General features: G+C 42.3%; 1 protein-coding gene across 1 annotated transcript in view; it reads left to right on the forward strand.

Annotated features, from left to right (window-relative positions):
* The window catches only part of LOC139155901 (long-chain-fatty-acid--CoA ligase ACSBG2-like), a gene marked incomplete at its 3' end in the record, with an annotated part of 44,321 nt that overhangs the window by 13,440 nt on the left and 14,242 nt on the right, over positions 1–16,639 (forward strand). The window contains 1 exon segment of the mRNA XM_070731265.1: positions 7,562–7,752. Within this exon segment, the coding sequence (XP_070587366.1) occupies positions 7,640–7,752 (113 nt within the window).

The raw sequence follows: 16,639 nt of genomic DNA on the forward strand, positions 1-16,639 counted from the left end.
TCCTTCCTTCTTCAGCCTTCCATCCTTCTGAGCTGGGTCAAATGAGGACCCAGATTGTTGGGGGCAAGAGGCTGATTCTGTCAGTCACTTAGAGAGGGGATGTACAAGCACTATGAAGCAGTATATAAGTCTAAATGCTATTGCTATTAGCGGGGCTTCCACAATCCAAGGCAGTCTAGCTGAAAATTCTAGTCGTTTGGCTCCAGGGACCCACGAAGGAACGTGGTTGATTTAAAAAAAAAATTAGTTAAGACATGAAGTGACTGGCAATGCAACACCTTGCAACAGGCTGCTCAGAAGTCAGTCCCACGGAGCAACACGTGAATTAAAAGCTTCGTCATTGAAACCGGCAGGAAATTCCCCCCCCCTCCCACACCTTTCCGTGTGAAACAAAAACCCAACGTTTGCCAATCCCCCAGGGCTCCTCTGCCTGCTTTGATCCCTGTCTTGGCACATAAATGGAAGTTCCTTTTTTTTAATTAGAAAAAGTTTAATTTAATATATAAACATTAAAAAAGACAGTACATAACCTTTTAACCTGTTTCATACCCCTTCAAATTGACATTGAATTGTACAATGTCTTAAGCCAGGCAAACAAATCTAGAAAGGAAAAGAACAGAAAGAGATAGAGCCTACGCAGCTTCTGCTCAGGCAATCTCACACTACTCACAAGAGCCTACAAAAATTTTGCCAGACCCATCCTAAAATACTGGTCATCTGTCTGGGACCCATATCACATCTCAGACATCAACACCCTTGAAAACGTCCAAAGATATTTCACCAGAAGAGCCCTTCACTCCGCCACTCGAAACAGAATATCCTACGAAAATAGACTAACAATCCTGGGCCTAGAAAGCCTAGAACTAAGACGCCTTAAACACGATTTGAGCATTGCCCACAAGATCATATGCTGCAACGTCCTTCCGGTCAACGACTACTTCAGCTTCAACCGCAATAACACAAGAGCACGCAACAGCTTCAAACTTAATACGAACCGCTCCAAACTTGACTGTAAAAAATATGATTTCAACAATCGAGTTATCGAAGCGTGGAATTCTTTACCGGACTCAATTGTGTCAACCCCTAACCCCCAACACTTCTCCCTTAGACTCTCCACGATTGACCTCTCCAGGTTCCTAAGAGGCCAGTAAGGGGCGTACATAAGTGCACTGGTGTGCCTTTCGTCCCCTGTCCAATTGGCTTTCCTTTCTTTCACCTATCTGATATATTCTCTTCCTTTCATTTATCCTCTCCTCTAAGTTCACTTTCACCCTCTTTTATATTATCACATGTCTAGTTTTTTTCCTATGTATTTGTGTATTGGACAAATGAATAAATAAATAAAAAATAAAATAAAGAAAGAAAGAAAAAGGAACATATAAACACCCCCCCCCCCCAGCTGTCTACCTAGACCAGTGTTTCCCAACCTTGGCAACTTGAAGATATTTGGACTTCAACTCCCAGAATTCCCCAGCCAGCGAATGCTGGCTAGGGAATTCTGGGAGTTGAAGTCCTAATATCTTCAAGTTGCCACGGTTGGGAAACACTGACCTAGACACCTCTTTCTCTTATGCTATTCTACGGCATTTGGTATCAACAATTGTTTTTCGGTTTTATGTAAAACCTTTTGAGTTGTAATATGATTTCTTACATCAAGTTCCAACAGAAGTTTATATTTTTCTATTTATTAAACATAATCCCTCTATCTACAGCTTTATTTCTGCTTCCTCTTGTCCACCCATTTGTAAAACTCTTTCCGGATCTCATAGTACTTTGTTCGATCCTTGTCTTTCAGCTCTTGTGTTAACTTATGTAATTCCGCGCAGTCATACATCTTTTTGATCATGATCCTTTCTGTTGGCGTTTCCTCTTTCTTCCAGTTCTGGGCTATGCAAATCCTAATCGCTGTGATAATGGAAGTTATTTTTGATCAAACCAGCGGAAATCCGGGCCGGAAGCCGGTTGAAATAGGTTGTTGGGGGGAGGGAGAGAGGAGCGTGGGTCCATTGAAGGTTGGGAGCCGATGGCTGATGTGACACGTCACCCATGGCCAGGCGTAACCTCAAATGGGGGGGGGACAACTTCGGAGAAAACAGGGGGGGGTTGAGCAATCCGCTGCTTGCCCCCACTTTGGATCTGAGCACATTTCCTGTTTCCGAAGAGGAAATAGATTTGCCATCTCTTTTACTTTTTCTTTCCCTTTTTGTAATTTTTTTTTCATCATACACACATAAAAAATTCTTTTTCCATCAGCAGTGTGTCTGGTTATATGCTTATTTTCTTATACCTTTTTACAATCATTACATAATCCCTATTGTTCTTTTCCCAGTACATTATACATTTTATCTCGATGTGTTAACACTTCTTACTCACTTGCTTTTTTTTCAATTCCACGCTCCTTTCTTTTTTTCTATCCGCTTATAAATCGTCTCCCAAACCCCATAATATTCTATCTGTTCTGTCGGGCTCTCTGGTAGAATCCTCCCAAAAATTCACAGGTACAAATTTCAGACACACACACACGTTTGAAAATTCAAAACAATGTTCTTTATAATGAAAATTCCCTTAACCTAAGCCCTCTTTTGGTATAGCAAAGAGCACTCGTCTCCAAACAAACTGGTAATTTGTACAAGTCCCTTATCAGTTCTGAGATACTTAGCTTGCAGCTGTGAGGCAATTCACAGTCCTCCTTCTTTCACAAAGTGAAACACACTTTGCCCTGGTTTAGTTTCAAAGCGGGGGAAAATCAGCACACAAAAGGTCAAAGTCAGTAAAGCACTCACCAAACACAAGGATCAGATAATCCTCCACAATGGCCAAACCCACAGGCTGCTCTTTATAGCAGCCTCACTAATGACCACAGCCCCATCCAACCACAGGTGGCCTCATTTTCTTTGATAATAATCTCTCAGTTGTTGTTGCCTATGCATCGCTCTCCGCATGCGTGGCTGTATCATTAATTCTTGTTCCGAATCCAAGGAGGAGAAAGATAATTGATCTCCTTCTGAGCTGTCTGCCACACTCTCCTCCTCCCTGTCACTCATGTCTTCTTGGTCAGAGGAGCCTTCATCAGCAGATTCCACCGGGGGCAAAACAGGCCTGCAGCAGGTGGATGTCTCCCCCACATCCACAGTCCTTGGGGCAGGAGCTGGGCCAGAGCTAACCACAACACTATCTGTTCTTTATCTCTCATTGCTAATGTTAGTCTATTCATTTTTGCACATTCTAATATTTTCCTTATCACCTTTTCTTCTTTGGGTAATTCTCCTTTTTTCCAATGCTGAGCATATACAATTCTAGCTGCACTTAATACATGGACCATCAAATATCTATCCACTTTTCTATAATTTCCTGGCATTATCCCTAGCAAAAAATGTCTCTTGTTTCAGTTCCGTGCGTTGCCTGCATCATCTCTTCTATCCACGTCTTAATTTTAGTCCAGTATACTTTAGCTTGTGCACAAGTCCACCCCATATGATAGTACTGTATGATCCTTGTAGTTGGTGACACTTCCACCATTTTGCCGGTCTGTCTTTAAGCATCCTTGCCAGCATCTCTGGAGGTAGGTGCCATTTGTAAAACATCTTAGACAAATTTTAGACCCATCTATACCGCCAGGCATGGGGGAGTTGAGACACCTTTCCCCCAGGCTTTTTTAATATTTATGTTTGGGTATGTATATGTTGTTTGCTTTTTTAAATATGATAGGGTTTTATGTGCTTTTTAATATTAGATTTGTTTTCGCTGGAATATTGTTTTTATTATTGTTGTGAGCGGCCCCGAGTCTTCGGAGAGGGGCGGCATACAAATCTAATAAATTGAATTGAATTGAATTTATTTATACGCAATTCAAATTGTTCATCTCCCACAGTTTCTGCCATTTGTCTAATTCAATCGTATGACCAACAATTTTGGCCCATACTATCATTGTTTCTCTAACTTGTTCTTCCACTAGGTTTGCGCCCAGAATGTAATTATACAGTTTCTTTATTAATTTCTCATCTACACCTGTTAAGATTTTATCTAATTCTCTTAATTCATTATAAAACCCTTGCGGTATTACGTCTTTGCCCTATCTAGACTTTATCTGTAAATACATCAATCCTGGCGCAGCCTAGGCGCAATTGTTAGAGTGCAGTACTGCAACCTACTTCTGCTCATTACTGGCTGCCAGCAGTTTGGCAGATCGAATCTCAGTAGGATCCAGGTTGACTCAGCCTTCCATCCTTTCAAGATCGATAAAAAGAGGACCCAGATTGTTGGGGGCAAGAGGCTGACCCTTGTAAACCGCTTAGAGAGGGCTGGAAAGCACTGTGGAGCGGTGTATACTGTACTTTTTGGAGTATAAGATGCACCCTTTTCCTCCCTAAAAAAGGCTGAAAATTTGGGTGAGTTGTATACTCTAAATGTAGCTCTTTTTTTTTTTTTGAAGATTTCCCCCCCAGCCCTAACTAGGTGCTAATGCTGTTCCACCTCTTGCTGGCTTACAAGCTCTTTCAGGGTTCCCTCTAATTTTTTTGGGGGGGGGGGCGGAAAAGTATAGTGTCTGAGCTTAAATAGTTGAGCTACTTTCAAACTAGATTTTGATTTTCTTTCTCTCTTCCTTACTCCCATTCTTTTTCTTTCTCTTTTCCTTCCTCTCTTTTTTCTATCTGTTTCTCTCTCTTCCTCTCTCTCTCCTTCCCTCTCACTCTTTCCCTCTCGGCTTCTGGGCAGGTTTGGAAAACTCTGAGTTGATGATGATTTTTAAGTGAGCGATTGCTCACTGCTCAGCTTAGAGGGAACTATGAGCTCTTTCACTGTAATTCTCTACAAAAAATGTTTTCCAAGCCCTAAGTCTTTGCAGGATTTTTTCCCCAATGCTCTACTTGCTCCAAATGTTTCTTTCGAGCGCTAACCAGGTGCTAACAATATTTCCAGCTCTTACAGTTTGCAAGCTCTTTCATTGTTACTCTCTCCAAATAAGGTTTTTTTTAAAGCCTTAACTAGGGGATAAAATAATGTGCTGGAGCTGACCAGACTAGGGACGCTAGCCAGATGAATACCTGATAGGCAGATTTTCCCCCAATTTTTCTCCCCCAAAAGTAAGGTGCCTTTTATACAGTGATACCTCGTCTTACAAACGCCTCGTCATACAAACTTTTCGAGATACAAACCCGGGGTTTAAGATTTTTTTGCCTCTTCTTACAAACTATTTTCACCTTACAAACCCACCGCCGCCGCTGGGATGCCCCGCCTCCGGACTTCCGTTGCCAGTGAAGCACATGTTTTTGCGCTGCTGGGATTCCTCTGAGGCTCCCCTCCATGGGAAACACCACCTCCGGACTTCCATGTTTTTGTGATGCTGCAGGGAAATCCCAGCAGGGAATCCCAGCATCGCAAAAATGAGCACTTCGCTGGAGGTGGGGTTTCCCAGCGAGGGGAGCCTCAGTGAAATCGCAGCATCACAAAAACACAGAGGTCCGGAGGTGGGGTTTCGAGGACTTTGGTGTTTTTGTGATGCTGCGATTTCACTGAGGCTCCCCTCGCTGGGAAACCCCACCTCCGGATTTCCGTTGCCAGCGAAGTGCTCATTTTTTGCGATGCTGGGATTCCCCTTCAGCATCGCAAAAACACAGAAGTCTGGAGATGGTGTTTCCCATGGAGGGGAGCCTCAGTGGAATCCCAGCAGTGCAAAAACAGGCGCTTTGGCTGGCAAAAGGGGCGAATTTTGGCCTTGTATGCATTAATCGCTTTTCCATTGATTCCTACGGGAAACATTGTTTGGTCTTACAAACTTTTCACCTTAAGAACCACACAATTAAGTTTGTAAGACAAGGTATCACTGTACTCTGAAAAATATGGTAAATCTAAATGCTATTGCTATAATCCCTATTTTGCTCATCTCCTCTCTTTTTTTAACCCCCCCTTCTTCATTTAAAATATCTTTATATCTAATCATAGTTCTTATATGAAAAACATTTCAATTTATCAATGCTTCCATTGTTGAAAGCCACAGTGGTATCTTAAGATAATGTTGTTCTTTAATTTTCTCCCACACTCTGAGTAGCACGTTTGTTGCATGGTGTCTTTGAAAATATTTATTTGCATTTTGTTTTAATACCAAAGAAACGTGTGCCAACCCAATTGTAAGCCACGTCATTCCAAGGTCATCAATCTTGTATTTCTGCTAGCTGTAGTTCGGCAGTTCAAATCTCACCACCGGCTCAAGGTGGACTCAGCCTTCCATCCTTCCGAGGTGGGTCAAATGAGGATTGTGGAGGGCAAGAGGCTGACTCTGTAAACCGCTTAGAGAGGGCTGTGAAAGCACTGCGAAGCGGTATATAAGTCTAAATGCTATGGCTACCATCCATTTCTTTCCCGCACTTTGGATCTGAGCACATTTCCTGTTTCTGAAGAGGAAAGAGAAGTGGGGGACCCTTTTCTGTGCTTCTGCCTTCCGAGTTGCAACAATGGAAATGTCCAGATGTTCGTAACTCGTGAGAAAACCCCCCCAAAAGTTTAGGTTAGATGTCTTTGGAAATTGTTAGCCATCCGTGTCCTGGTTGTCCCAAAGGTGCTTTCCTTCCAAGAGGCAACGGCACTTTCTGGTTTTTCTTCGACAACATTTTGCTCCTCATCCAAGAAGCTGCTTTCTTTCTTTCTTTCTTTCTTTCTTTCTTTCTTTCTCTTTCTTTCTTTCTCTTTCTTTCTCTCTCTCTTTCTCTCTTTCTTTCTTTCCCTCTTTCTTTCTCTCTTTCTCTCTCTTTCTTTCCCTCTTTCTCTCTCTCTCTTTCTTTCTTTCTCTCTCTCTCTCTTTCTCTCTCTCACTTTCTCTTTCTCCCAGAAGACAAGTGGGTGGGTGTTGAATATTGCAATTTCTGGAGATCTTCAAAACTGTTTGTTTGTTTGTTTATTTGACTTCTATGCTGCCAATCCCGAAGGACTCAGTGCGTCTTACAACAAAATATAAAAATAGAGTTAGGATAGTGAACTCATCAGTTGACACTTTGGTCTGTGTGTTTGTGTGTTTTATGTTATTTTCCTGATACGATAGAGATGTATACACTAGGCATATATCGTATTTATACTAATATTTCTGTATCTTTACATAGATTGTATATATATATATATATATGTTTGTTTGCATTACATGTTTTAATTGTAAATAATTAATAAAGAGATTTTAAAAATAAACCCTAAACCGTTTGCAAAAGCTACAGCCCACCCCATGCCATCTTTTCCGTTGTCCGAAAGGTTCATATTTATCACTTGTTTTCTTTTCCTGTTCTTTGCCTGGGTGTAGAAGTGAGAAACATAGAAACATAGAAGACTGACGGCAGAAAGAGACCTCAGGGTCCATCTAGTCTGCCCTTATACTATTTCCTGTATTTTATCTTAGGATGGATATATGTTTATCCCAGGCATGTTTAAATTCAGTGACTGTGGATTTACCAACCACATCTGCTGGAAGTTTGTTCCAAGGATCTACTACTCTTTCAGTGAAATAATATTTTCTCACGTTGCTTTTGATCTTTCCCCCAAAGTGAGACTAAGAGCCCTCTTTGATTTCTCCCTTCAGGCTAAACCTTTTGTGCGTCCAAGGGCTTGAGAGACGGCGTGAGGGATCCGTTTTCTGGCTACTCCAGGCTCCGTCAAGATGGCAGCAGCTGTGGTGAGCGCATCCATCCCCGTGGGACCAATGACCCCTCCCTTCTCCGAACCGACGGAGGTCTCGCTGAATGACATCGTGGTGACCCCTTCTTCGCCCAGGTGGGTGCTCCCTGTCTGTCTCCCCACCCCACAACCGAAGGGGCCATGGGGTGTTTGAGCCACGGGGGGCAAATCCAGTGGAGATTTGGTAAAACAAGGTTGAACTTGGTTGGAACAGACCGTCCTCGTTTGACGTTTAGTGTCAGCGCTCCAAATAGCACCTGAGAAATAAATCAAGTCCCAGTCCAATTCTCTCAATCAGAGCTTGATTTATTAACAGAACCATGTTGGCTATTCCATAGGCATTTGGATTCTGAATAGTTCCCAGAATCCCACCTGGGTTAAGGTTCATCTTACGGGACTGCCTTCTGCCGCACGAATCCCAGCGGCCGGTTAGGTCCCACAGAGTTGGTCTTCTCCAGGTCCCATTGACTAAACAATGTCATCTGGCGGGACCCAGGGGAAGAGCCTTCTTTGTGGCGTCTCCGACCCTCTGGAATCAGTTCCCTCCAGAGATTAGAACTGCCCCCACCCTCCTTGCCTTTCGTAAACTCCTTAAAACCCACCTCTGTCGTCAAGCGTGGGGGAACTGAGACATCTCCCCCTGCCTATGTAGTTCTAGTGCATGATATGACTGTATGTATGTTTTTTTTACATTGGGGTTCCTTGCTTTTTAGACTTTTAAAAATGTACTATTGCTATTTTAGATTCTAATTATTAGATTTGTCATTATGTATTGTTTTTATCACTGTTGTGAGCCGTCCTGAGTCTACAGAGAGGGGCGGCATACAAATCTAATAAATAATAATAATAATAATAATAATAATAATAATAATAATAATAATCCCCCACACCCATATGTGGAGTTAGAAAGTTCAGCCTGTCATTTAGTGCCCTATATAAACCAGACATTCAAGGCTTGTTCAAACTGTGTTTCTCACCCCTATGTGTGTCAGCCACGATCAACCGGACCCACATGTGTAGAGCTCAAACATACAACCGTTCATTTGGTGAACAAAGGATTGGTCACAAACCCAGATGGATTCAAAACTGGCTAACTAACCACACTCAACGTGTAGTGCTCAATGGAACTACATCTGCTTGGAGGGGTGTAAGCAGTGGAGGATCCTCATGTTCTGTTTTAGGCCCAATACTCTTCAACATCTTCATCAATGACCTGAACGAGAGGATAGATGGGGAACTTATCAAATTTGCAGATGACACCAAACTGGCAGGAATAGCCAACACTCCAGGAGATAGGTGCAAAATACAGAAGGATCTTGACAGACGGGAACATTGGGCGCTATCTAACAAAATTTATTTATTTATTTATTTCCTTCCTTCCTTCCTTACTTACTTATTTCCTTCCTTCCTTCCTTCCTTACTCACTCACTCACTCACTCACTCACTCACTCACTCACTCACTCACTCATTTATTAGATTTGTATGCCGCCCTTCTCCGTAGACTCAGAAATGAAATTCAATGGTGTAAAAAGTAAGGTTCTACATTTAGGCAAGAAAAACAAAATGCACAGTTACATTATATGTGGTACATTGCTCAACATGAGCTACTGTCAGAGGGATCTTGGAGTCCTAGTGGACAACCATTTAAATAGGAGCCAGCCGTGTGCAGCAGCTGCCAAAAAAGCCAACCCAGTTCTAGGCTGCATTAACAGAGGGATAGAATCAAGATCACGTGAAGGGTTAATACCACTTTATAAGGCCTTGGTGAGGCCACACTGCATTCAGTTTTGGTCACCACGATGCAAAAAGGACATTGAGACTCTAGAAAAAGTGCAGAGAAGAGCGACAAATATGATTAGGGGACTGGAAGCTAAACCATAGGGAGAACGGTTGCAGGAACTGGGCCTGGCTAGTTGAATGAAAAGAAGGACCAGGGGAGACAGGATAGCAGCCTTCCAGTATCTCAGTGGTTGCCACAAAGAAGGAGTCAAGTTAGTCTCCAAAGCAACCAAGGGTAGAACAAGAAGCAATGGGTGGAAACTAAACAAGGAGAGACGCAACTGAGAACTAAGGAGGAATTTCCTGACAGAACAATTAACCAGTGGAACAGCTTGCCTCCAGAGGTTGTGAATGCTCCAACACTGGAAGTTTTTAAGCAGATATTGGATAACTATCTGTCTGAAGTAGCTTAGGATTTCCTGCCTAAGGAGGGGGTTGGACTAGAAGACCTCCAAGGTCCCTTCCAACCATATTATTATTACACAGTCTGAAGTTCGTTGGGGGAAAGATCAAAAGCAACATGAGAAAATATTATTTCACTGAAAGAGTAGTAGGTCCTTGGAACAAACTTCCAGCAGACGTGGTTGGTAAATCCACAGTAACTGACTTTAAACCTGCCTGGGATAAACATATATCCATCCTAAGATAAAACACAGGAAATAGTATAAGGGCAGACTAGATGGACCATGAGGTCTTTTTCTGCCGTCAGTCTTCTATGTTTCCATTATTAACTGGACCCACACATGTAGAGCTCAAACGTACAACAGTTCATTTAGTGACCAAAGTTACAGTGGCGCACTGGAGAAAAAAACTTTATGACTTATGGCCGTTTTTCCACACTTGTGACCGTTGCAACATCCCCCACGGTCACGTGATCAAACTCCAGACAGTGGGCAACCGATTGCTAGTTATGACCGTCACAGCGTCCCAGGGTCACGCGATCCCCTTGGGGAAATTAAACAGGAAAGCCAAATTCCATGAACGGCTGTGGGACGAACATAAGAACTGCAGTGACTTCACTAAACACAACCGTGGGAAGAAAGTTTTATAAAACTCACTTAACCATTACAAGTTATGCATGGTATGTTTTTGTGTATGTTTGGTTTTATAATAAGGGTTTTTAGTTGTTTTATTATTGGATTGTCACATGCTGTTTTTATCATTGTTGTTAGCCGCCCCAAGTCTACGGAGAGGGGCGGCATACAAATCCAATAAATAAATAAATAAGAGCTGTCTGGTGAAATTTTGGGCTCAGAAATTGTAGTCATAAGTCGGGGACTACCAATATAGGTAGTCATCAGTGGTGGAAGGAAGTAGTGGTTGTCTCTCTATTGAGACACTAATGGGTTACCCCTTACAACACTCAGGGTTGGTGAGAAAGGGTTCTTTTCTCTTTTGTGGTTCCTTGGTTGGGGTGATGCTTATCTGTTTGTCTGGTCTCAATTCCTGCTTACCTGAGTTGTTTCCTTTGAGTTCTTGGTGTTTCTAAGCTTGTGTATCTTTCCTTACCCAGTTAGGTAACACGATCAGTGCTAGAGGGAATTAGCCATCAATCTTCTTTTGGAAAAGAATTGCAAAAGAGTCCGTAAGGAGTTTGGGCAGCCTACAAATTGACTGACTAAATAAACAAATAAATCTCTTAACAATCACCTGTCCACTGCCCAAAAACCACCCCGCCTTTCATGCAATATCTCTGGCATTCTTTCTCTCCCGCTTTGAATATATTTATTTATTTGGACTCATTCATTGGGAATTTCTCAATGCAAGTATCCCTGATTGCCCTTTAAAAGCAGAACGGAAATACTGTATTTCCTTAGCGTTGTAGAATCTCTGGGGCTTGGGAGAGCCCTTGAGGCCATCCAAACTCATCCCACCTCTGCCCCCGCTTGCTCAAGGCAGGGATCCTTTCCCCCTTGTTCGAAATATGGATTTCAAAGGGTTGTAAAATGGGGCAAAGTTCACTTAACTGTCTCGTTTAGCAACTGAAAATTTTGCAATTGTCCTTAGATGAGGACTATTCCTAAGAATTTCTGGCAGTCTCAAAATGGGTGAGCAGTGTGGTCGGGCAGTAGGAAAAGCAAGTAGGATGCTTGGCTGAATAGCTAGAGGTATCACAAGCAGGAAGAGGGAGATTATGATCCCGCTATATAGAGTGCTGGTGAGACCACATTTGGAATACTGTGTTCAGTTCTGGAGACCTCACCTACAAAAAGATATTGACAAAATTGAACGGGTCCAAAGACGGGCTACAAGAATGGTGGAAGGTCTTAAGAATCAAACGTATCAGGAAAGACTTCATGAACTCAATCTGTATAGTCTGGAAGACGGAAGGAAAAGGGGGGACTTGATCAAAACATTGAAATATGTTAAAGGGTTAAATAAGGTCCAGGAGGGAAGTGTTTTTAATAGGAAAGGGAACACAAGAACAAGGGGACACAATCTGAAGTTAGTTGGGGGAAAGATCAAAAGCAATGTGAGAAAATATTATTTTACTGAAAGAGTAGTAGATCCTTGGAACAAACTTCCAGCAGACGTGGTTGGCAAAGACACAGCAACTGAATTTAAACATGCCTGGGATAAACATATGTTAAAGGGTTAAATAAGGTCCAGGAGGGAAGTGTTTTTAATAGGAAAGTGAACACAAGAACGGGGGGGGGGGGGGAATATGATTTGACTGAAAGAGGAGTAGATGCTTGGAACAAACTTCCAGCAGACGTGGTTGGTCAATCCACAGTAACAGAATGGAAACATGCCTGGGATAAACATATATACATCGTAAGATAAAATACAGGAAATAGTATAATAAGGGCAGACTAGATGGACCATGAGATCTTTTTCTGCCGTCAGTCTTCTATGTTTCTACGTTTTCTATGAAAGAAGGAAGGAAAGATGAAAGAAGGAAAGAGGAAGGAAGTGAAGGAAGAAAAGAAGGTGGCAGCCCCAGGCCCTGACAAATTTTGGGAGAAACCCGTGCGTTAAAAAAGCCGTGAAGGCAGTGTTGAGGGCACAGGGGCTGCCGAAGAGGTGGGTTTGGCATCGGGGTCCATTGCTTGTTCCCTGCGTGGAGCAGCAACGCCAACTGTGCCCCCCCCCCCATCTGGCCAGAGCAGCTGCAGCCAGCAGAGGCAGAACCTCTGATGCTGTGGGTGAGGTCACAAGCAGCCCTTCTGGAAGTCTGGGGCCAGCAGAAAGCAGCTGTCCATCGCTGCGGAGGGCACCCTCCTGCCCAGGGGCAGGGAAAGGGTGCCCTTTTGGGGGAACGCGGTGCCCACCGGAAGACCAGTCATCACGGAACATCAAGGGCGGCACTAAAAAAATGCCACATAACACGCGGCAAAACATCCTACCACCTGCCTCGGGCGAGGAGTAACGAAACAGGGCCCAGGTGGGTCTCGGGGCGATTCTGTTTGCACGGCTAGCGTGGAAGCCAGGCTGCCTCTACTTACTCCAAGGAGGATAGAAATTGGAGCATGTCGGGGGGCTCAAATCAGATAAGACCGAGTGGCTCTGGGCATTCCCTCCAAACGACTGTTCCATCTGTCCGTCCATTGCTCAGATAGGGTTGAGTGTCCTCCTGGTTCCACAGTTAAATCTTGAACACGACCTCTCGGCTGCGGCCAGGGGGACCTTTGCCCAGCTTCGCCTGGTGTACCAGTTACGGCCCTCTTTGGACCAGGAGGCCTTGCGCACAGTCACTCAGGCCCTCATTACTGACCATTAAATGTTAAGTGGGGATGTGATTGAGTCAATGGACTGTTTTTTAAATGTAAGGGGGTTTTGGCTTAGAGTTTTTAACTATTAGATTGATTTGTACACGTTATTGTATTGTATTTTGTGAGCCGACCCGAGTCCTTGGAGAAGGGCGGCATACAAGTCTAATAAATAATAATAATAATAATAATAATAATAATAATAATAATAATAGAAACATAGAAACATAGAAACATAGAAGTCTGACGGCAGAAAAAGACCTCCTGGTCCATCTAGTCTGCCCTTATACTATTTTCTGTATTTTATCTTAGGATGGATATATGTTTATCCCAGGCATGTTTAAATTCAGTTACTGTGGATTTATCTACAATGTCTGCTGGAAGTTTGTTCCAAGGATCTACTACTCTTTCAGTAAAATAATATTTTCTCATGTTGCTTTTGATCTTTCCCCCAACTAACTTCAGATTGTGTCCCCTTGTTCTTGTGTTCACTTTCCTTTTAAAAACACTTCCCTCCTGGACCTTGTTTAACCCTTTAATATATTTAAATGTTTCGATCATGTCCCCCCTTTTCCTTCGGTCCTCCAGACTATACAGATTGAGTTCATTAAGTCTTTCCTGATACGTTTTATGCTTAAGACCTTCCACCATTCTTGTAGCCCGTCTTTGGACCCGTTCAATTTTGTCAATATCTTTTTGTAGGTGAGGTCTCCAGAACTGAACACAGTATTCCAAATGTGGTCTCACCAGCATTCTATATAGCGGGATCATAATCTCCCTCTTCCTGCTTGTTATACCTCTAGCTATGCAGCCAAGCATCCTACTTGCTTTCCCTACCGCCTGACTGCACTGTTCACCCATTTTGAGACTGTCAGAAATCACTACCCCTAAATCCTTTTCTTTTGAAGTATTTGCTAACACAGAACTGCCAATACAATACTCAGATTGAGGATTCCTTTTCCCCCAAGTGCATTATTTTACATTTGGAAACATTAAACTGCAGTTTCCATTGCTTTGACCATTTATCTAGTAAAGCTAAATCATTTACCATATTACAGACGCCTCCAGGAATATCAACCCTATTGCACACTTTAGAGTCATCGGCAAATAGGCAAACCTTCCCTACCAAACCTTCCCCTATGTCACTCACAAACATATTAAAAAGAATAGGACCCAGAACAGACCCTTGTGGCACACCGCTTGTAACCTGACTCTGCTCAGAATACTCGCCATTAACAATAACTCTCTGATGTCTACGCTTCAGCCAGCTGCAAATCCATTGAACTATCCAGGGATTAAGTCCAATCTTCACTAATTTATCTATCAGCTCTTTATGTGGAACCGTATCAAAGGCTTTGCTGAAGTCCAGGTAGGCAATATCCACGGCACCACCTTCATCCAACACCTTTGTGACATAGTCAAAGAAATCAATGAGATTAGTCTGACATGATTTGCCTTCAGTAAAGCCATGCTGATTTGGGTCCAATAAGTTATTGTTTTTTAGGTGCTGATTTATCCTCTTTTTGAGTAGAGTCTCCATTATTTTAACTACCACTGATGTCAAGCTAACTGGCCTGTAGTTACCAGCTTCTTCTCTACTGCCCTTCTTGTGGATAGGCACAACACTGGCCATTCTCCAATCCTCAGGAACTTCTCCTGTTAACAAGGATTGGTTAAACAAATCAGTCAGGGGGGTAGCAATGACAGATCTGAGTTCTTTAAGAACTCTGGGGTGGATGCCATCTGGACCCATTGCCTTATTTATCTTTAATCGTTCAAGTTCTTCTAAGACATCGGCTTCTAAGATCACTGGAGCTGAATCCGTACAGCTGGAAACAATGCTATATCCCTCCATAGTATTATTTTGTAAGGTGTCTTTTGAGAAAACTGAACAGAAGTAGCTATTGAAATGGTCAGCAATCTCCTTATTCCCATTAATACATGTATTATTCCCGGTACTAAGCTTCGTGATGCCGCAGTTTTTCTTCTTCTTATCACTAATATATCTGAAGAAGGTTTTATCCCCCTTCTTTACTGATTTGGCAATTTCTTCCTCTTTTGAGGCTTTAGCAGCATATATTATCTGTTTTGCCTCCTTCTGTCTCATTTTATATACCTCCCTATCAGCTATACTTCCAGACTCTTTATACCTCCTATAGGCAGCCTTTTTTTCATTGACTATAGCCCTTACATCATTGCTAAACCATAGCGGTTTCTTCTTCCTTTTACCTTTAGTTATTTGTCTTACATACAGTCCAGTGGCTTTTAAGATGGCCTTTTTTAATACAGTCCACTGGGTGCTCACTCCTGCCAATTTATCCCTCCCCTTTAATTCATTATCTAAATATTCTCCCATTGCATTAAAATTTGTTTTTCTGAAATCCAATACTTTGGTTGCATTATAGGATTGCTCACAATGAGTTTTTACATCAAACCACAAACATAGATGGTCACTGCAACCTAAATTTTCTCCCACCTTGACCTCTGAAACCCAATTCCCATTCGTAAAAACTAAATCTAGAATATTCTCCCCTCTAGTTGGTGTCTTAACCAGCTGTGCCAGAGCTGCTCCTGTAAAGGCCTCTACTATATTCTTACTTTTGCATGTAAGGGCACTGGGGATATTCCAGTCAACATCAGGCATGTTGAAATCACCCATAACCACAATATCTCCCTTTACTGCCATTTGGGTAATTTCATCCACCATCTTGTTGTCATATTCCTCGGATTGCCCTGGAGGCCTATAGATCACCCCAATTCTAATGACAGAACCGTCTTTATTTTGCATGCAAATCCAGAGAGTCTCCAGATCTTGACATGTATTCTGAATTAGTGTTGTTTTTAGACTTTCTTTAACATAAATGGCTACTCCACCTCCCCTTCTCTCTATTCTATCCTTCCTATACAGTGTATATCCTGGTATGGATATTTCCCATTCATTAGAATCCTTAAACCATGTCTCAGTTATGGCAACCAGGTCCAAATTATCTCTATATATTATGGCCATTAATTCACAGAGCTTGTTGCTCAAGCTTCGAGCATTCGTGCACATTACCCGAAGAACATTATTTTCATTATTAGTTTGCCCCTTATCATCAACAACTACATCTATTTCATTTGCAGCTCCCTTTTCATAAGCTTCCAAAAACTGCTTTATCCTCATTGGTCGGGGACAGAAATCACCCACATCAGTTACATCTCTGTCCCCTTTACCTAGTTTAAATGCCTGTCCAAAAAATAATAATAATAATAATATAACAACAACAACAACAACAACAGTTCACGCAGCTGCATTCTGGAATATCTGCAGTCTCCGAACACTCTTCAAGGGTAGCCCCATGTAGAGCGCATTGCAATAGTCAAGATGGGAGGTGGTTATTATTATTATTATTACTGTTGTTGTTTGTTTTGTTATTGTTATTATTATTATTACTATTAACAACAACAATAACAACAACAGTAATAATAATCATAATAACAACAACAACAATAAT

Source organism: Erythrolamprus reginae, unplaced genomic scaffold, assembly GCF_031021105.1.
Source record: "Erythrolamprus reginae isolate rEryReg1 unplaced genomic scaffold, rEryReg1.hap1 scaffold_109, whole genome shotgun sequence".
In the NCBI taxonomy this organism is placed as follows: Eukaryota; Metazoa; Chordata; class Lepidosauria; order Squamata; family Dipsadidae; genus Erythrolamprus; species Erythrolamprus reginae.